This window comes from Phoca vitulina, unplaced genomic scaffold, assembly GCF_004348235.1.
Source record: "Phoca vitulina isolate PV1807 unplaced genomic scaffold, GSC_HSeal_1.0 scaffold1, whole genome shotgun sequence".
NCBI classification, from domain to species: Eukaryota; Metazoa; Chordata; class Mammalia; order Carnivora; family Phocidae; genus Phoca; species Phoca vitulina.
Window position 1 is genome coordinate 3,904,946 of NW_022589704.1, and position 22,142 is coordinate 3,927,087.

Consider the following 22,142-nt stretch of genomic DNA (forward strand, 5'->3'; position numbering starts at 1 on the left):
GGGGGGGGGGGGGGGGGGGGGGGGGGGGGGGGGGGGGGGGTGGCCAACTGCATGCAAATGCATTATAGTGCAGCTAGGGGGCCACCCTGGGCAGAAGCTGAAGAGGAGAGCTTGTATTCACACCTGTGGCCCTTGATCTGCCAGCCCCGGGGTGTTAGAAGCCCCAAGGCCAGGATGTCAGGCCCTCAGGCTTCTATGTGTTACCTATTGTTTTTTAAAGATTTTATTTATTTATTTGACAGAGACACAGCAGGAGAGGGAACACAAGCAGGGGGAGTGGGAGAGGGAGAAGCAGGCTTCCCGTGGAGCAGGGAGCCCGATGCGGGGCTCGATCCCAGGACCCTGGGATCATGACCTGAGCGGAAGGCAGCCGCTTAATGCCTGAGCCCCCCAGGCGCGCCCTGTGTGTTACCTATTTATCCTTGCCCTTGCCCATGGCCCCTGCCTAACCAGCTGCCCACTCTGTCTGGGAGCAGGCATGGTCTCCGCGTGCTGTCTCCCCAACTTCCCTAAACTCCAAGGGGATAATCTGTGGAAAGGAGCTCATGTTACCTTCACTCTCCACACTTGGCTGCGGAAAGATCTCAAAGTCAAAAGTATCTATTAGAGGTCTCTTGATAGTTCCCATGAATCTCACCAAGAGTCGCAGGATGGAGAGCAGGGGAGGTTTGGGGGTGTCCAAGGCCAGGCTTTCGAACGAGCCCTGCCACGTACCCTGGTTTTTCTCACATGTAAAATGAGGCCATAATCTCACCTAACCAAAAAAAAAAAAAAAAAAAAAAAAGAGACAAATATGTATTTAAAGGGGCTGGGGGTGGTGATGTTTGGGAGAAAAGAGATAATGTGTATCAAAGCGTCGTGAGATGTGCAAAGCCTGGCAATTTGTTTCTCAAGAATTTTCTTGAAACTCTGAGCAAGGAAAAACCATCCTCGTTCCCCTTGTCCGTGTCCTAGAATGGGACCATGGGTCTCACAGGCAGAATCATTATGTAGAGAACTTTTTAAAAAGGGGTAGCTTCATATTCTTGTCCTTTCACTGGTGAACAGAGCTCTGCTTAGCACAAGGCTGAGGAGATGCTAATTGCTGGTTTTTATATTTGAAAGGGAAGTTATTAGAAGAAGTCGCAATTCAGAAACTTCAAGGAGAAGTGGGAGGGCGTGGTGAGGGTGGAGGGGGGAGATTGCATTTCCTGTTTTCCCTGCAGATGGTGTTGGAAAACACGGCAGGAAAACCATGGATACCCGCGAAAAAAATTCCAAACTTCATTCTCTTTGCCACCAGGGGCCCAGCCCAAAAGGTGACAACTGAAAGAGGTGGATTTCTTTTCAAGAGCTGGGGTTTGCAAGAGTCCAGCTAAAGGCTTGTAGGGTGAAGAGAGCCTTCGGAGGGTGACATCAGCCTGCAGCGGGGGCCAGAAGCAACAGAGCACAGAGAGTCTGGTTTTCATTTACAGTTGGGTCAGGCCCACAGTGGGGAGGGGGAGCGGAGGGGAGGGGAGGAGGAGGGGTCGGGAGGAGGGGAGGGGAGGGGAGGAGGAGGAGAGCTGGAGGAAGCCCTGACTGTACCCTTGGACCGGGTCCAGTGTTCGGAGCTCAGTCTTCCACCGAAGGCCGCTCAGTTCCCCACGCTCCAGCCTCCTGCGAGGACCGCAAGGGGTCTCCTCCTCTGCCCGGAGCCCCACTCCTGCCGACAGGGAAGCAGACACCGCCAGTGGGGAAAGCCATGCGAACCTAAGTGAATACAGAAGCCCAGGGACACACACGTCTTCTGATTTGCTCAGGGTAAGTGTGCGGTCCCCCTGCTCTCCCGGGCTCGTGGGCCAGGAGGAACGGCTTCGGTCCGAGCGTTCCAGGGGGCTCTCGTGCTCGCTGTTCGAGTCAGTGCTCTGGACGTGGTTCTGGTCCCTGGAAGATTCAGCTGAGGTTTCTTTCCCACCTTGGGGCCCCTGGGTTTCTGCAGCTTGGTTAAGGCCACGGCTTGCCGGTGGGCTGCAGTCGCGTGGCGCCGTGGGCCTCCTCCGCCCATCCTGCAGTGTTCCTGGGTTCAAAGTCTGTTTGACGTTCTCTCCTCCTTCTGGAACGCGGGGGGAGTCCTCTTTGTTAGCAGAAGTGTCGTGCGAGGATTCTTAACTACCTGTTGAGCAGCTCTTCGGGGAGATTCTGTCTGAGTTCTCCCCCACAGGCGCGTCAGGCGGGCATCCTGCCTGGGGGTTCGCGTGGGCAGGGCCTGGTGGAGCACCTCTGTTGCCCTTGGGGGCTGGGGGCGACTTTGGGGCACCGGCTCCGGGCCAAGTGAAGGGTTCCTCGGCCAGTACCAAGGGTTTCCTCTTTTCAGGAACCTGAGGTCACTGTTGGAATCTCTGTCCTGGGGCAGGGGAGTGGGGTGGGGGGGGGGCGTGTTGCGTAAAGGAGCTGCCGAGGTCAGAGGAGGAGGGGAAGGCATTTGGTGTTGGGCCGCATGCCCAGTTGATAAGGCAGGGCTCCTAGGGCCGTGGGGCCCGCCCGGTTTGCCCAGATGGGTGCCAAGTTGGGAGGCCCAAGGCCTGTTCCCGAGCTGGGACGCCCAGGATGGAAAGTGTTCTCTGACAGTTGCCAGCCTGCCTTGGGGACCCGTTTCAAGTGTTAGAAAGTGGACCAGGATTAAAGCAGGGGTGGGGTCGCTGGGAGGACCCAGGGGATTCCAAGGGGGGAGTATAAAACACAAATCAGCATTTCACAGCCTGGCTCAGGAGCACACTGAGAGGCTGGTCTGAACTCCAAGAACAAACTGCTCTGAGCGCAGGGGTGTGTCTTGCACCCAGAGTGCAGGGGTGCTGACCCGCGCCAGCCAGCCCCTCGCCCAGCACACAGCTATCTCCACATGAGAACTGTAGGGTCGGAGGGCTGCAAAGGTGCTCAGAGCCCATGTGGGCAGATTCTCCGCCTCGACCTGGGATCCCCTGACCTCCCAGGGCACCCATTCTCAATACTTCAAAACACTGAACAGAAATGGCTTTAAAATCAAATATTCTTTGTTCCTAACCAAAATGATATTGAAAAGCAGCTGGCTGTTGGATGTCGTCGGAGCTTCTGATTCTTTGCTGGACTAAAGACAATGGCAGAGATTTTTGGTTGGAAGCCACTGAGGTGTGGTTCCCCGGTTTTCAGGATACAGAATCAGGGGCAGGGGCTCTGAGATGCTCAATGACTTGCAGGGCCCGCACAACCCATGGGTGGCTGAGATGGTAGTAAAATCTTCACCATTTCAGGAAAGCAGATGGCCAAGCAATGGAGGATCCCAAGCTAACTGACATCTAGGTTGGAACGGGCCATTTAATTTGTTCCCGCCCAGAGGACAGTGTCCTTCTGTCCTATTTTATTCTAAGTAATGGGAAACTTGGTTTATGTTCTCTAAGGCTCTCCTAGCCGATGGAGGAAGAAGTGCTAGGAGCTCGATGTTGGCTGGAGAATTTGAGCTGTAGGATCTGAGCACCTGACCTGAGTGGGCTTCTTGCCTCATTCAGGCCACCTCTGGGGCTGGGGGCCAGAGGGGTGGGACCTGTACTTTGTTCTTAATGTGGGCTTGTTGCTGAGGGTGAAGGCACAGGGATGGGGAGGTGAGGGGCTTTTGTAGGAGCTCAACATATAGGAATGGTCATGTGGTCTTGACCATCTTTGTTGAGGCAAGGGATTGCCATTGAGGCTTATTTTTCTCTTTGCCTAGTCCGGCAGTGAGAAAACCATGAATAAGACATTGGGTGGAGAACAGCGCCACAAGCAAGGTGGAAAAGTGTGGCCATCCTGCCTTTTTCCTATGGGGGAATTGGAGGGTGTGGCCACCCTACCTTCCTGGGAGGTGGCCGGGGAAGCCTCTAGAAGGTTAGCCCTTGGCTCCAGCTCCTGGGAGGATGTGTGCCCCACCCCACCATGCTTGTGGCTCTCAGCTGATGGATTATACGGCCAGTGTCCAAACAAGGGGTCTTAAGGGCATTTTTGATATAAGATCTTTCTGAATAGAAATGTCTTTGTTTCTGCATCTCCCTTTATTCTGTCCACATGAGTGCCTTTTGTCAGAACATAACACAGCACTGATGATAAAGTAGGAAGAAACCCCCTAATTGATAATCAATGATGGATTCGTGGCTCAAATGAGGTTCCCCATCTGACCGTGGTTTTGGGTCAGGGGGCTGGAGGGGCCACTGCTGTAAGCCAGCTTGAAATCAGCCCTCCGGCCCTCCTGGAAGTTGGTTCGAGAGTTCCTGCCTCGGGAGCTCGCTGCCCGGGGAGGTTGCTCGGTGTGTTTGGACAACCGGATGAAGTGTGGTCCTCACCAGCAGCCTGCATCACCACCCGCTTTATGTGAAATTCCACATTTAGGGTTTAAAAGCCACCAACAAGCCACAGAGTCTGTCCTAAGGGACTGTCTTGCAGGCATGCTAATGACCTCAGAAGTTTTATTTGACAATTCGTTTTTGTCACTGTTCTGTTTGGAGGAAGCCGAGAGGATCTGTTATGTCTTGGAGAGGAATCACAGGCGGCTTCCCCGTCTCAGCGGGACATTGTGTACCAGACAGCCTTTCCGCGGCGCCCCCCGGGCTCTCGTGGTGTCCTCGCCGTGGAAAGCACGCAGTGAGAGCCACCCCACCGTGGCACCAACAGCTGACGTTTCAGGACCTGACATTTTAAAAAATCTTGTTAGTAGCTCTAGCTGAGGAAATGGAAGCCCGACATAATTCAAATCTTAAAGCAGGGAAGCTTTAAAAAGTTCCTGCTAACTCAGACGGCTTGGAACTAGACAAGGACACTTCTCTTCACTCCCTGCATTTCCAGATATGGTGTCTGTCTTTCCAGTGTAAAAATTCTGGAAGGTTATATCCTCCACTTGAAGGAAAAGATGCTGCTTGCTCCTTCTAAAGCATGGGTGACGCCCACCCTCCCCACTCATAACACACCGGGTCCTGATTTACAAAAGGGGGCTCTCCACATTATGTTCATTTTTGAAAGCATAATTCTGAACGCCTTCTGGTCTCATAGGTCTATTCTGGGAGGGAGATGAAAGTTCGAGTTAGCACATATCATCCCGGTGTAGCCTGTCCTGAAAACGCAGGCTGGTTTTCTGTCCTCTAGAGGGCGGTGTGTGCATCCCTCCGAGCTCCGGAAAAGTCCCCGAGTGGTGGGAGTCCTTCAGGGTGTGGTTTCTGGGTTTGCAGGGAGTAGGTTGATAGACATCTCAGCAGGGCTCGTGGGTAACGTTAGACTGTTTAAACACATATTTTTAAATGTGACTGTAATATCTGAAGTGGATATAAATTTAGAATTTTATTTTTTCTGTGCTCAGGTACTGAGGTGAAATTATGCCTTGAAGCGAGGCATTCTGCACTCTCAAATAATTTCATTACAAGGGCACTAGCCAAATAAGAACTTATAAAAGAAACATTTTGCCCACATCCCCTAAGAAAAGTTTAAGTTAACAGTAAGTTGTTTCAGAACCAAAGCGAGTTTGCATATTCAGGTCATGCTGTCTCCACGTAGGATTTTTGAACTTTAAAACTGGCAGGAATAATGTGAAGGTGAACTGATCCAGTAACTCCCAAACTTTGCATTACCAGCCCTTTGCTACTTTCTCCTAAGAGGCAACTTACTTGAACATGTTTTAAAAAATTCACACAGACTATCATTACGAACGTCCCATTTTAAATCTTTGTTCAGACCTATCGTTAGCTGAGATTGTTAGCCTGAGCTCCCCACTGTCAGGGTCCTAAAGGACAGAATTCTAGCTCAGAGAGAAGGTACCTAGCCCTCTACGCGGTCCGTGTGTTCTCATACTCGTTCAAGCTCAATGAGCCCTGCTCTGCTCCATGGGCCCGGGAGCTTGGGGATTGAGGGAGGGTTCAGGAATGACTGAGACATAGACCCCGCCCTCTGCCTGGCAAATATGCCATTTCCATTTGGCTATTTTAAATATCAAAAAATTACTACCTGGGTGGATGCTTTCTCCACACCCTTGACATTTCAGACGGGAGAATGGAGCACAGAGAGGTGAATGACCTGTCTGAGGTCACAGTGCTAGTAGAAAAGCCAAGTCAGCATTTCTGGGCGCTCCTGCCCATATTAATGTGAGCCCGTCGTAAGCAGATAACCCGGGACCAGGAATATCAAGGGAGTAAAAGTTGTTAGAGAGTATTTTAGGGTATCCTGTGAAGAAAGGCACTTCTTTCCATTGACCAGTCTTCTGTGGAGTTGTGTATAAATTTCCTTAGCTGAGAGGTAATTGTTAAAAAAAAAAAAAAATCTGGAAAGAGTAGAAAAATAAGACAAACAGGAAAAGTTCTGCCAAACCCTTTCCCAAAGGCAAATTGTTAGTCTTTTGTAGGGGTCTGGCTGCATCTAGCAGAGCATGATCCTGCTGTTCTCCTTCCTGAATTCTAAGACTCACAGAATACCGAGACACATTCACGAGCTAGGACCGGCCAGGGGAACGCACGGTGCGAACTAGCTCTGTAAGATTTCCCTGGTGTACGCCATACATTTAGTTTTCATGGACCCAGAGCACCGAGCACTGGCCACTGGAAGGAAGAGCTCATGGGCCAGTTTAATTTGAAAATTAAAAATTGAACAGCAGCTGGAGATGACTCAGGTCTCCAGGGAAGCCATTCCAGGAAACTGGTTTTTCTCTTCTGGAATCTTCATCAGTTGATTCAGGAGATCCGGGCCAGCACCCAGAGTTAGAGCCAGCTCAGCTGAGGCTCACAGATTGCCCAATGTGCCCCCGGGGTCTCTCTGTCTCTCGTGGGGGCAGTAGGAGACCCATCCCTGGTCAGGCCCAGGGAAACAGATGGAAGGAAATCTTAGCAGAACCCCACCAGTGAGAGCATCAGCCATTAGCCTTATTTTACACATAAAATAAATGAGCCTGGGGAGATTAACTGACCATTGATGATGCAGAGGTAAGGAAGTAGAATTTTTCCAGACTTTACACTAAATCTGGTGTTGATAATATTATATTAGATGTTTCAACTTAATTAAAAAAAAAAGTCTATTTTAAATAATCTTCTCTTCCGGATTTGATGGTGAATCAGAGCAGAAAACAAAGATGTTTAGTTTTTCCTTACAGTGTGAGAACGTTTTAGCCACTCTGGGTCAGTCTACAGTGGAACAGCATGGTTTTGGAGAGGCCAGTAACCCCCAAAGTCCGTGGCCAGGAAAGGCAGAAAGGTGGCCCAAGGCCAGCGCCCGCCTGGAGAAGTGGCCCCGCGGGTCATGGCGTCGCCGTGGGGCGGACGTGTGTGTGATTTCTTCTGAAGTGTTTTCGAAGGCACTCTCTGCCTTAATGTTAAATCCCATCTAGTCTCTGCGGAATGTTTATCGTTAGCAGGATAAATGGAGAAAAAGCCGTGTCTGGCTGCCTTGTTTTAAGAGGGCAGAAAGTTTTCTACACACGCGTGGCGGTGTGTAGCTTTTCCAACTACTGCAGATGTAGAACTTTCTGCTTCGTGGTTATTATCTTGGACCCTAGGAGTATGTCTTTTAAATAAATTTCCATGTATCTGGCAGCTAATCTGGAGGTTCTTCAAGTTGCCTTTATGGGGGGAAGGAAGCTGACCCAGACAGTGCTCAGCACACGCTCTCGCTTGACCTCATTCAGGGGGGAGGCTACTTGCGGGGAGGAGGGGGAGACATCCAAACCACCTCCCCCTTTCTACATTGCTCTGTTTAAATACATGAGCTGCTGAATGGGTATCGTTTTACTTGATTTTACCAGGAGGAGCCAAAGATGAAAGATCTTGAGTTGGTTACTGAGTGTCTACAAGGACACTGTGGGTGGTAGAAAGGCTAAGTGAACATAGGTCATCAGAAGAGTTAAAATTTCGCTATCACAGGAAACACGTTCAGAGCCTGGGTCAAACAGATAATGGTTTACAGATATGTGTGCGTGGCTGATATTCTCTTCCCTTGTGCATTTTCATAAAATGGAAAGATGAGGTTCAAGTTGTAAAATAAACAGTTAAAAGACCACCTTCCGATTTAGAGGGGGTTTTCTCTGGAATGTTCCAAAGCATTTGCTTTTGAGGATTCCCCCAACGCTCTTTCAAATGGCAGGAATATATTAAATTCCACCCTCTTCCTTCCCTAACCGAGGACCTAATAAATCCTCTTTTTGCTTCCTCCCTAGGGGGTGAGAATGGGGACTTCTTTCCCAGGATTCTGGCCAGAAGGGAAGGGGAGTGAGAGAAGGAGGGAGAAGTAGGGTGGGCTGCCAGCTCGGGGCCCCTGGGGTTTCCTGAGGTGTGACTGCTGGTCTCGCAGCAGATAGGCCACACACCCGCCTGGTCTTCAAGGATTTCTGTCGCTCCTGCTTTAAATGGGACATCAGGAGTTAACAGAAGTCCTAGAACTTGATAGAAGGACCAGCCTGATTTTAAAAAGCAGTGCTTGCAGAAGAGCAAATAAATGCTCTCAAAATTGGGCATCTGGATATATTTAAGCCTTTGTTTCAAAATGATTTCTTTGTGTGCCTGTGTGTGTCTCTTTCTTAAAAAAGATTTCCAGACATGGAAAATGAAAAAGCTTTTGAGTAGACTTTATGAAAACTAATTTCATGGAATTGCAAAATAGCTTGGGGAAGTCTTTGGAATTCGACCCAGTAGGATGGCGAGTCGGAGGTCCATGGAGAGCCATCTTTGGAATGAGAGATGTCTTTGTAAGTTTCAAATGGACAGCTACAAAAAGGAAAAAGGCACCTCAAATCCTTTTCAGAACGAGGCAGAGTGAAGAAAGGAATTACTAATGCCACATAGAAAGATAAGAATGAAAATTTAATGAAGTTCTATGATCGGATCTGTTGACTTCTGGACCCAGAATCTATCACACAAAGAAGCACCTCACCGCACCCAACCCTAGGGTCTCTAGCAGCCAATTCTGACTTTTCTTTCATATTTAAAAGAAGAGCAGCAGACAAATGGATCCTATTGACACAGAATCTGTCCCCAGAGAAGTCTATTTTTTCCCCAGAGGAGATGGGGAGTTTCCTCGGGATCCGGGCCAAACCTGGCGCCATCTCTCAGGGTTTCCTGGGGCTCTTCCCATGGGCTTTGCAAACACAGACTTTGGTTAGGATTCCGGTTCTATCTTGTTTTATCCATGTGGCCTTACCTCCCCTGGTTTCAGTTTCTCAGCTATAAAATGGGGGCGGGGGGGAAGCAGCCATTGGTTTGTTGGGCAGAGGGCATGAAATCCCATGGGTGAGATAGAAGTGCCGGTAAATGCTACCTGCGCTCTCTTGTCTCTATTTCCTGGGGTGGTGGGGAGGGGTGGGGGGAGGGTAATGAGGGAGTGTCTTCGTCCTCCCTCGTTAAAAATGAACAAGCTCGGTGATCATTTGGGAAGATGATGTTTGACATCTTTTAAAAACTTCAGTTTTAAAAATTGGGACTCCATGACATGATAAATAGAACAGACTTAATTGCAAACAGAAACACTAACAAATATCCAGCAGCTGGGCTAGGAACACTTGAGCCACATGACTGGCTCCTAAGCATGATGGCAAGAAAAGTGTGTGGGACTGAAGGCAGTTTTCCCACCTGGGAATTCAGCTCAGCCAAACCACGTGAGCTCATCAGTCAGGAGTGGGGCTTGGATAACACAAGCATCGTCTCCAGAACGGGAAGAGCTTTTCCCCCTCTGTCTTCGCTCCCCTCCCCTTCCCTCTCCTCCCCTGCCCTGCCCTGCCCTCCCCTCCAGGATTCCCCTCCCCTCCCTTCCTTTTTCCTTAATATCTGGGTAGATTTTAGAAAAGATAATTCCTGTGCACTGTACACTCATTTCATTATTTTGTGTCTCAATGGGCAGCACTTCATTTGTGGGGTTACCCTTTTAAAGATGAGTCTCTTGGAAATAAAAGTTTTTACATGTCATTTTCAACCGATTTAAGATTCATTTTCCTTAGAGAAGAGTTGAAGTAAGTAATGCCTCAGGAAGATGTGAGAGATTTCATCTCATTACAGTTTAGATTTTTTTGAGCTTCATCAAAGAGGAGAAAATTATTTTGGAATTTCTCAATAGAGAGCCTACTCAGTGTTTAATATTTGAGAGGATTCGTGGATTCTAAGAAGTCAGATGTGATGCCGTGTGGGTTGCAGGGACGGTTACAAAGCCATTAGTAAGCTGCTGAACACAGTGCACCCTGTTTGTAGAAAGCTGCCTGCAGGGGCCTGGGGCCCTCCCGTCCCACACCCAGCAGAGGGTAAGCAGATCTTATCTCCCGACCTGCTTTTCTCCACATGGATTGCACAGTCCAGTGATTTCTTTTTTTTTTTTTAAAGATTTTATTTATTTATTTGAGAGAGAGAGAGCACAAGCAGGGAGAGGGACAGAGGGGGAATGGCAGATGGAGAGGGAGAAGCAGGATCCCCATTGAGCAGGGAGCCCAATGCGGGGCTCGATCCCAGGATCCTGGGATCATGACCTGAGCCGAAGGCAAACGCTTAACCGACTGAGCCACCCAGGCGCCCCAGTCCAGTGATTTCTGAAGAGGACTTATGATATTCTCTTGCTCTTATTCTTAAACAAAAGCACTACTTAGAATCTTGCATCTTGTGCGTGGATCAAATATTTCAAACAAGTAGCTGGACTTCCTGAAAGATTCACATTAAAATTTTTCATTGAAGCGGTGGTATATGGTGCTTAAACTTTAGGGGGGAGGTAGAAGAGATGCTTTTAGAATCACATGTGAACATGGATCCTATCCCCAGAAAGCCCTGTATACACAGTTATAGGTGTGCACACATTTGTGGGAGTTTGACAAATCCTTTGAAATTTGTGGATCCCATATTTAAAAAAGGTTTTGACCAATTACAATATTACAGGTTGTTTCAGAAAGGGCTGTCTATAGTTTTGGAAAGAATCCAGTAGAATTCAAATAACATGGACAATTTTCCCATAAAACAGTTTTCTAGTAGGATGCTTATTGGTGATAGAAAAATCCAATGTTTAATTTTAATAGAAAGAATCAAGAATAGCACACATACAATGTACTTTTACATTGTTCTAAAGTGTATATCCTAAAGGTGTCTGAGTGGCATAGTTGGTTAAGAGGCTCTTGATATTGGCTCGGGTCATGATCTCTGGGTCATGAGATTGAGCCCTGTGTTGGGCTCCATGCTGGGTGTAGAGTCTGCTTGAGATTCTCTCTCCTTTTCCCTCTGCCCCTTCTTCCCCCCTCTAAAAGAAGTGTATATCCTCATTGAGAACACACACACACACATAAATTATAGACCTTGCATTTACTTTTTTTTTTTTCCCCAGAAGAAAAATTCGGGAATAGGTTTAACAGATTGTGGGGGAAGGGAGGTATGGCTGGATGGAAAGATCTGGAAGATTCCCAGGGTGGAGCATCGGCTTGACGGATTTCTAGGGAGTGAAGGGGGCAATCGTGGGGCTGGTTGGAAGGTCATCCTCGGTAGAGAGAGCAAACCAACCAGCTAAGTGGTGCCTGTTGGGAATGCCCCGAGCACCAGCCAGGACTCAAGTAGGACTTGGGGACACTGTGGCGGCAAAGCACCGAGCACTGGGGGCTGCCCCTTTCTATCGTATCGATCCGTGTCTAACGCGTGCTCACCATTTCAAGCCAAGATGATTGTGCTGAGCCTTTGAAATACTGCCGTTATGACCACTAGCTGTCGCCTTACTGTAAGAAAGAAGGATGTCCTCTTGATGACTGGCCTCCTGATCATCACGAGAACAACCTTTTCTTCACAGTGTTGATACATTTCCAGGAGAAAGTTGTATTGACAGGTGGTTCTCTTTCCAAGCTCTCAGAATTGGAATCACAAGGTAGATTTGTCTCAGCCTGGATGAGACTTTGTTGACTTTCCTTGGAAATCCAAAAGTTCAGTGGATCTTGGAATCCACTCTCTTGTTTATGGTTTTACCTTTCTCTGTCTAGTCCACCAACTTTTGGCCTACTGGCCGAGGGCCCACACTCTGCGTCTTGCTGTTCCTCAGAGCTGAGCCATGAGATCTGAACTCCAGCTTCTCCCTCTGGGCCTGACCTCTGGTGGGCAAAACTGTGCGCCTGAGCTTAGGTTTTCCTTGTGTTCGCTGCCGCTGTGTCCTTAGGTAGCAGCCTCAGAGGGGCTGCCTCTTGGTTCTCCTTGGCCCTCAATGCTGTCTTGCTGAGTAGACATCTCACTAAATAGTCAGACAGACTTTCCTCTGCTATCATGACTTGTGTTGCTCTATATGACAACACTGACGATATCAGACCATCCTTAACACTGACTTCATTAGCAACATGGGGAAGACGGAGTTCCTGCATTGTACGGCGGACAACTGTGAACAGAATCACTGGGCCCATGGAGTGCCTAGGGCAAGAGGAAGGTCTACCTGGTAAGGTCAACAGGTGCAAAAGCTTAGGCCTTACGTGGAGCCGATTTCAGAGCTCAGTGGCACTGAGGGCAGAACTAATTTTTGCACCAGGTCTCAATGTTACATCAGATTCTTTTTTACTTTTGTAAGATTCAAGTCTTGTTCCCCAAACCTTAATATTTTGCTGCCCGATACATCTTTTCTTCTTCCTTTCCAAGTATTATTTACGGGCAAGGACAAACATTGTGCTGTTTTTTTCCAGGGGCATGGACACATGCTTTAAGAAAATGTTTACTTGTATTTTGTTCCCATTTTAGCTCTTAGCCGTGATCACAGCTCAGAGAGTTTATATTATACCTGTTAAATCGATGGTTACATTTAAGCGGTACACTGTTACCCTTACTTTTGAAAACAGGTGATTTTTCCTGTCCTTTTTTAAAAATTGTGGTAAAACAAACATGACATAAAATTTACCATCTTAGCCATATTTTAAAAAACATTTATCTATTTATTTTTGAGAGAGAGAGAGAGTTGTGGGGGAGGTGAGGGAGAGAGAATCCCAGACTGCCCTGTGGATCCCAACACGGGGCCCAATCTCATGACCGTGAGCTCATGATCCAAGCTGAAAGCAAGAGTCAGATGCTTAACCCACGGAGCCACCCAGGCGCCCTCCATCCTAACCATTTTTAAGTGAACAGTGCAGTAATGTTAACTGTATGCACCTTGTTGTGCAATGAATCTCTAGAATTTTCTCATCTTGCAGAACTGGAACTCTTCGTTTGTTGAGCATCTCCCCGCTCCCCGTTCCTCACCCTTTGGCGACCACCATTCTATTTTCTGTTTCTAGCCGTTGGACTACTTCAGATACCTCCTCTAAGTGGAATCTTGCAGTATGTGTCTTTTTGTAAAAGGCTCATTTCACTTCTCACGGTGTCTGCAAGGTTCGTCCACGATGTCACATATGATAGGATTCCCTTCTTTTTAAGGCTGAGTAGTACTCCACTGTATGTGTATCCCACATTTATCTTTACCTGTTCGTCCATTGATGGGCATTTATGTTGTTTCTACTTCTTGACTGTTGTGACTAATGCTGCAATAAATTTGGGTGTGCAGATATTTCTTTGCAATCCTGTTTTAGTTATTTTGGATGTATGCCCAGAAGTGGTATTGCTGGGTTATATGGTAATTCTATTTTTAATTTTTTGAGGACCCTCCTTAGAGTTTTCTATAGTGGCTGCACTGTTTTATATTCCCACCAACAGGGTACCAAGGTTCTAATTTTCCTGCATCCTCATCGATAATAGTTGTTTAATATTTTTTTGATAGTAGTCATTCTAATGGGTGTGAGGTGATATCTCATTGTGGTTTTGATTTGCATTTCTCTGATGATGAGTGATGTTGTGCATCTTTTCATGTGCTTAATGGCCATTGGTGTATCTTCTTTGGAGAAATGTCTATTCAAGCTCTTTTCCCATTTTTAAGTTGGATTATTTGCTGTTGTTGCTGTTGCTGAGTTGTGGGAGTTCTTTATATATTCCGGATTTGAACCATTCGTCAGATACATGGTTTGTGAATGTTTCTCCCTTTCTGTAAGTTGCCTTTCACTCTGTTGATGGTTTCCTTCGCTGCAAGAAATTTTTGTTTGATCAAGTCCCATTTGCTTTTGGTGTCGTATCCAAGAAATCCTTGCCAAATCCAATGTTATGAAGACTTTTATATTTTCTTCTAGGAATTTTAGAGTTTCGGGTCTTACATTTAGATCTTTAATCTATTTTGAGTTAGTTTTTATAAATGTTGTAAGGTAAGCATCTAATTTTGTTCTTTTGCATGTGGATACACAGTTTTCCCCGCACCATTTGTTGAAGACTGCCCTTTCCTTATTGTGCAGCCTTGGCCCTCTTATGAAAGATCATTTGACCATATACATGAGGTGAGAGTTATTTCTGGGATCTCTGTGTCCTTCCATTGGTCCGTATGTCTGTCTTTATTCTAGTACCATCCTGTTTTGATGACTGTAGCTTTGTAATATGTTTTGAAATCAGGAACTGTGACACTTCCAGCTATATTTTTCTTTCTCAAGATCGCTGTGGCTCTTCTGGGTCTTTTAAACTTCCATATGATTTTAGGACTTTTTCCCCCCTATTTCTATGAAACAAATGCCATTGGAATTTTGATAGAGCAGGGGTGCTTTCTGATTTGGGGTAAGGGGAGGGTGTTGTTTGTAGGGCAAAGGTCTGGTGACACAGGCTACCAAGCCCATCTGAGCATGAGCTTGGCTGGTGGGAAGTCACGTGTGCAGCCCCCAGCTGGTGCGTGGCTATGGGAGATCATGTAGCAACGTGGTCAACCCTCAGGTCTGGCCTCACAGGCTTGCTCATTCAACGTCCTTGGACGTGTTCCATTCTGAGATTGGTGGTTGGCATCAGCAGGTTTTTGTTGGGAAAAGAGTGCTAAATAGAGAGTAAGGGCAAGATTTGAAGTGGGTCCAGAGGCCATGGTTGTGTTTGCACACACTCTAATTTGGGCAAAGCCCATTTTCTCCATAAACTGAAGATTTCCTGTGGGATTCTTTCAAACCTCATCTACACAATTAAGCTGGGTGTCACAGGCCTGCTACTCTTTGGGTCCACAAGTACCTTTACTCTTGACTCCTTCTGCCATTTGTTTGGTGACTTGCTGCCCGCCTCAATCTGAGAGGAAGCAAGGTTTAATTGCCCCCCCCCCACCTTTTTAAGCTACGGCCAAAGGTATATAATCACTAGATTCAAAGATTCTCATGTATTGTTTAGTCAAAACTACATTTCATAAAAGGGATAAATCCTTGATGTACTAGTTTGTAATCTGTCGAAACTGATCATTTTACTTTGCCCTATTTTCTCGTTCAGGTTCCCACTTGGTGCTTAGACACATTCAAAATGAGGAAACATCGGCATTTGCCCTTGGTGGCTGTGTTTTGTCTCTTTCTCTCAGGCTTTTCTCTTACCCATGCCCAACAGCAGCAAGCAGGTAAGATCCAGAAACATTTCTTACTTTTATTCAAAGGAGTATGTTCTCTGATTGTAGATCTTAGACCTCTCGAGCTTGAGATAGAACTTAGACATACTTTGAAAGGATGGTGAAGCCCTTTGTTACAGGATGTTCATTCAGCACACAGACTTTTCCAGATGCTCTGTATCCAGGGAGAGATGGCTTATTTTTACTAAAACTTGGGTTTGATATCTTGGAGTTGGTTTGCAGGTGGTTTGTTTTTACACTGGGTATGAGCAGAAAGTTTGTTTCACAAATATTTTACCCAATGAAGAGCTTTTCCACATTTCTGGCACTGGTTTGGTCTCACAGCATATAAAACCAGGACAAGACAATTATTGAGAATAAACATTTTTCTTGAAAACAGAACACATAGATCACCCTCCCTCTATAACTCTGGGCACAAAAAGACATTTTTCATCTAGAATCACCCCATCTTTAAAAAAAATTAGTTTCTCAAACCGTTTTAAAAAACAGATGTGAATTAGCCCTCTCAAGAATTTGCTTGCAGAGTTTTAGAAAACTGAGAAGTGCTTCATGCATTGTGAGCTCAGAGGGATGGCCTTGGGTCTTCTCCTTTGCCTGGAGAGTTGGGCCTTGGGCAGGGATCCTCCCACTGGGCTCCCTGGTCCTTAGATGGCAGGGAGCTGAGGTCCACCTCACGGAAAGGGGGGCATTACTTGGGGCATCCGGGCAGCCTGAGGTAAGTAGAGTCCAGGAGCTGGCTGTGTGAGGCCAGCCTGGCCCACAGCGCAGAAGGGCACTCGGCCCCCCATAGCCTGGCACCCTGAGCCCCCTGCTTCCACTTTCGAGAGAGGACTGGATTCATCTTTGAAAAAGATAAATAACATCCCACATCTGCAAAGGCTTTTCTGCCCCTGAGAAAGATACAGTAACTAGTTAGAGTACCTTTCTTCATGCTAAAAAGACAGAAAAATGAGACACTGCCTTTCACTACAGTTACATCAATCTCCCCTTAAGGAAGACCTCTTTATTACATTTATTTTTCTCGCAAATTACCCAAAGTGGCAGAGGCTAGTTGATGTAAAGCGGTAGAAGTTTTCACGGTTCCTTCTTCTCAAGGCCCAGTCTCAGAGCCCCGACTGAAGGATGAACTCATAAAATGCTGGTTGGCGATCTCTGATGGGATAGCCTTCTGGTCTCATCAGGTGGGTCTTGGGGCTCAAACTGTCACAAAGAATCATGCCTGAGTTAAAAGACACTCCAGGGAATGCTCCCCCTCCATTCTGGAGCCTGCCACTGGCTCACGTATGGGGCTCATGGCATATGGAACTTGGGCCATATGCAGCCGTCGAGTCCCCGCGCCCAGGTCCCCGCATCTCAGGTAAGTCAGCCTCCCTGCCCGTAGTGTGAGCGAGGCGCGGCTCCCTCAAGTGACAGCCCAGTTCAAGCCCAGAAAGCGTAGGAAGGAAGGTTTTGCGCCGATAGGAAGTCATTGCCTGAACAGGAGAAAAATCTAAACCAATGTCTTTTTTTAAAGATGTCAAAAATGGTGCTGCTGGCGATATAATATTTCTAGTGGATTCCTCTTGGAGCATTGGAAAGGAACATTTCCAACTTGTTCGAGAGTTTCTGTATGATGTTATAGAATCTTTAGCTGTGGGAGACAGTGATTTCCGTTTTGCTCTGGTCCAGTTCAACGGCAACCCACATACTGAGTTCCTGTTAAATACGTACCGTACTAAGCAAGAAGTCCTCTCCCACATTTCCAACATGTCCTATATTGGGGGAAGCAATGAGACCGGAAAAGGATTAGAATACGTAATGCAGAACCACCTCACTGAGGCTGCTGGAAGCCGGGCCAGTGACGGAGTCCCTCAGGTTATCGTAGTGTTAACCGATGGACACTCGGACGACGGCCTTGCTCTGCCCTCAGCGGAACTTAAGTCTGCTGATGTTAACGTGTTTGCAATTGGAGTTGAGGATGCAGATGAAGGAGCATTAAAAGAAATAGCAAGCGAACCGCTCAATATGCATGTTTTCAACCTAGAGAATTTTACCTCACTTCATGACATAGTAGGAAACTTAGTGTCCTGTGTGCGGTCATCCATGGCTCCAGAAGGGGCTGGAGGCACAGACACCCTTAAAGACATCACAGGTAATGGCAACATGGCCAAGCTGCTGCCCGCCTCGCTGTTCTTTGGAGATAAGCTTGGCCACCGCTGGTGTTCGAGCAACCCTCTAGCTAGTCGTGGGCGGGTGCAAGCGGGAAGAGATGGCTGTTCACGGGTCTAAAAACAAAGGTTTGACCGTGCCTGGAGCTCTTTCGGAAATAGAGCTCTCAGCTACCTCCAAGAGGGTGTTTTTTCGAACGCTTAAATTTGAACTCTAAAAATACCCCCATCTGCTATTATGATCCCCCACGAGGTACTCCTACGATCCCTAGCAAAGGAAGCCTCTGTGTAGCGAGCCAGGTGTCTAGCAAAGAGCCCTCGCACCTGTTACCTGAACAGAGAGCCCGTTTCCTAGAAAGAAGACTCCCGGCCGGAAGGGCATGTGGAGCTCACAAAGAGAGAGTGATAGAGAGGCAAGAGGATCTTCTTGGGAAGGAAATCCAGAATGGTAGGGAGTCAGTTCCTGCAACAGCCCACGCAGGGGTCCTGCCTTGGGGGAGAGGGGGGAAGACGGGGACAGCGGTGTGAAGCAGGATGGGGAGGAGCCCTAGAGGCAGCTGGGTGTGCGACCCGGGGAACGCCACCACCGTGTACGGAGGGAGACCGAGGGCAGACCGTGGGCGTGCAGTAGTTAGTGTCCAGTGATGCTCACAGGCCCACGTGGCCCTCATGTGCATAGGGTGCAGTGGACAGAGGGCCGCTGGGGAGGGGGCAGCTGGAGACTTGGGAGGCTGGCACTCGGGGGTTAGCCACAGAGATGTTAAAGTCTCTGGAGATGAACACAGGGTGTGCAGTGTGGACCCAGGCTGAGCATGATGGAAAGGAATCCCTTAGGAAGGTCGACGATCCCTTCGGGGCACATAGCTGCCCCGAGGAGGAGGAGGAGGTGGATGATTCTTCGAAGGAGGAGTGAGCGGGGAGCAGCCTGGGCAGGCAGGCTCCACACCGCACCCAGGAAGTGACCACAGGAGCAAGATCCATGGCCGTGGCTTCTCCTAAGCTTTCCAAAGTTGTTGCCACGCAGGGGCTCAGAGATAGGAGGCAGGAGGCTGGATGGCCAGCGGAGAGTCCATTTCTTGTTAATTCAACACATTGGGTGGAGCAGGGAGAAGAAAGAGTTGAGATTTTGAGGCATAAATTGACCAATCTAAAGGGCCACGTGGGAGGGTCTGGTGGAAAGACAGGAGGGGCATGAGGATTCTGGAGAAAGGTAGAGCATTCTGGATTGTGGTCAGGATAATGGTGGGGGAGTTGTAGGGACACAGTATGGATGTCAGGTTCCCATAACAGATTCAGAAAGCAAAGGCTGGGGAAGAAGTTGACTAGTTGTCAGGAGAAGGAACCGGTCATCTTGGGCAGAGCTTGGAGGAGAGAAGGGTTCCAGAACTAACCAACCCCAAGTTGTTTCAGAGAGTGGTCTCCCCAGTGGTCACCCATGATCTCAGCTGTGACAGGGGTGGGAAGGCTAACACCCCTGCCAGCAGGTCTTATCTCTGACAGAGGAGTGAGTAATGGCCTCGATCATTTATATTTAACCCCGGAAGGTGTCCTCTGCTACACGTGACATGCCTCATTTATGTTTTATGATGGACGTGTCAATCCTGCCAGATTATAGAAGGAACTGGGACCCCCCAGAGCATCCTGACCCAAAAACTCTGGGCCACAAGGAAATGATATGAGGGTATTTATGATGACCTATCCCAATCTCTACAATATTCTCAGTGTCAGTAATTCACTGTCAATCACATTTCTGAATGGAGGGGTAAGAACTAATCCACTGTCCATACAGTGAAGGGATCAGTAGAGAAACAGGACATCTTTTCTTGAGTGCCGGTTTGGCCAACTCAGGAAAAAGAGGGGATGAGTTTGCCTTTATGTTTAACCATTCTATCAATGAACAAGGAGCCTGTCGATATAGTCTGTTTCCACACAGATGATAAAACCTTTGTTTTTATGCCAAGGAAGCATCTCTGTCTTCTAGTGTCCAAGCCACTAGCAGCTCCAGGGTGGAATATTAATCTGTTTATGTTGTCTTTTCTGATTAACTTCACTCTGCAACTCCTCCAGTATCACAGCCCATTGCATGTTCCACAGCCAAAAGTAAAATAATAATCATTCTCTGCTTACAGTTTTTGGGAAAGGTAGTCAGAGGACAGTAGAGAGATTGCTAGCAAGTTAGCAACTGTCTTCCCATTACCTGTAGGTGTATGAAATGTTAATGGTCCCCACTGTTCTAAATGAACTCTACTCAAGTCATCAGTCTCCAAAGGTTGTGTTTTTATAAAAATCTCTTTGTCATTCTTTTATAAATCTTTTATAAATGCATATCACTAAGATACAAAACCTTTGCACTGAAGCAAAAGCTAAAAGTGGTCTGTATTCAGTGAGGATTTCAGTGTCAGCCTTATTTTCTTTGCAAAATGTAGGTTTAAAGAACTCACAAAATCCATCTACAATTTTGTAGACTTGCACAGGAAATACGTATGTGATCTTTTTTATTTTTCTTAAAAAGAGGAAGCATCCCACGAGCTCAGGAAGGCATTGTGCCCACACAAATGCGCTCAGGGAAAGAGTGTTTCCAACAGTGTTAAAGGAGCCTGATGTTTCCATGGACATTGTGAAACTTCTCTATAGAAAATGCCACAGAGGGTGTGATACACGAGCTGTTAAAGCAGAAAACCTCCTGTTTTTAAGTTTAGTTACAGCTGGTTGTCCTTAGAGTTGATATTGGTCATTGGTTTGGCTTGCTGTACACAAGAACCCATAGCTCTTGTGTTTGTCTGAGGCTTTGGTTCTCCTGGATAACATAGCATGCCCTTGTTCGTCCCATCATTGTGTGCATCAGAGGACAATGTTGTTTTTTCAGTGATGACAAATTATCCAACATGTTTCTATGACCTGCTGCAGTCCAGCCTTTAGGAAGAGAAAAGTTCAAGGATTTTCCCACAGGGCTTCTCTTCTTTATGTACTCCTGTAAACCGCAACCAAAAAATAATAATGCGATAAATTAATTTAAAAGTAATCAACGAATAAGGACTGTGTCATCCTGTGTTTTAGGCATCGTTTTCCTCTTCTTGACCCTAGGCTCATAGCTAATCCTTCTTTTAAATGACCTGGTATGCAGAGTCAGCGGCCAATCTTCCACTGTCTCTCTGGGGCATTTGTTCAGGCCTGGGAAATGTTGAGGAATACGGTGGTGTGACTGACATAGCGTCTGGCCCCAGTGACGCTGTGCGCCATTTCTGTGGCAACGCATCCTCCCAAAGATCCCTCAGGAATCTTAAGTTTTGGCTAAAGACTAGCAAATGCTTTGGTGTTCTTAGCAAAGGCCCACTCTTATTTAGTACTTGGGTGTGATGTTTATTAAAAATATGAGATTACTGTAGCAAATTATCCCTCTCATTAGATCTCATATTTCCAAGTTAATATCTTCCCCCATGCAAGGAATTCATCTGCAAAAGTGTCAGGGATTTTGTGGAAGTGAAAGAAAAAACCTTTCTGATTCTAGCAATCCCTGGCTTGGCTTACCCTGTGAGGGAACTTGGGGAAGAATGTAATGGCACTATAGCAAAATTCTTTAGTTTTATGAGATCAGATTTGTATCCTGTGTCCATAGTGAAAATGAAAGCAATTTTGCTGGCACAAGGAAAAATTCATTTTAAACATAAAATATTCACTGTCGTTAAAAAGGTCAGAATGAATAGTTATATATATATATATATATATAGTGTTGTAATTATATCCTAAATACAGCTTCCTAAAATCTCAGAATATAAATATCACATATGCTCCCATAGAATCTTTCCCTGTTCCTGACATGCACTTAAGTTATCAAAAAAACATTCACCAGACTAATTTGGCTTTTCCTCTAGTTTTAAATCAGTCTGATATAAATGTTCTAGCTGAGCCTTTGAAATATTCTACTCAGGTTTCTAAATTATTGATTGCTATTCCTTACAGAGTGCTTCTGTGAAACCCCCCATTCTTCCTAATGGGGTGGGAGTGCCTAGCTTGCCATTGCAGGGAGAATAGAGGCCTAGGTCTCTGTTTTTATGTCCATCTGTAAAACCCCGGAGCTAATTCTGATTCAGGGTTTATTAGAGGCTCATGGGCTCACTAGGCAGTCAGTTTAGGGTGTCATAAAAATAAGGTTGGATAATTATGTCATGACTGGTTTCATATCACTCTGTTTAACATTGTTCTGCATTATGTGATTGAATACAGAGGCAATAGCAAAAACACACAACAACACATTTAGCCTAATCACAGACCCACATGTGAGTTCCACACAACCAAACATCATATGAGAAAGGAAAAGACCTTGATGTAATGAGCACTGGGTGTTATATACAACTGATGATTTACTGGACTCTACATCTGAAACTGATGATACACTATATGTTAACTAATTGAATTTAAATAAAATAGGTTATTAAAAAAAGAAAAGATCAAACCAAACATCTATGAGGGTATTTTTAAGATGAGAACTTTAAGTGTAGCTTGAGTTCTTCTTTTCTAGTTCACAGAGTTGCGTGCCTGCGCCATTTTGGTTTTTAAAGAAAAGAGAAGAAACTGTTGCTCAGAGAATTGTTTAACATGCTGGGATGATAAGTCATCAAACCCTGAATCTGAGAT

At 46.6% G+C, this 22,142-nt stretch overlaps 1 protein-coding gene across 1 annotated transcript in view; it reads left to right on the forward strand.

The window, feature by feature from the left end:
- The first annotated feature begins 1,216 nt into the window (after positions 1 to 1,216).
- COL6A3 (collagen type VI alpha 3 chain) overlaps positions 1,217 to 22,142 on the forward strand; it is a 78,471-nt gene continuing 57,545 nt past the window's right edge. Inside the window, exons 1-4 of the mRNA XM_032393290.1 lie at positions 1,217 to 1,298; positions 1,584 to 1,782; positions 15,231 to 15,351; positions 16,874 to 17,491. Coding sequence (XP_032249181.1) covers positions 15,261 to 15,351; positions 16,874 to 17,491 — 709 coding nt within the window. The 5' untranslated portion in view covers positions 1,217 to 1,298; positions 1,584 to 1,782; positions 15,231 to 15,260. The remainder of the gene's footprint in view (positions 1,299 to 1,583; positions 1,783 to 15,230; positions 15,352 to 16,873; positions 17,492 to 22,142) is intronic.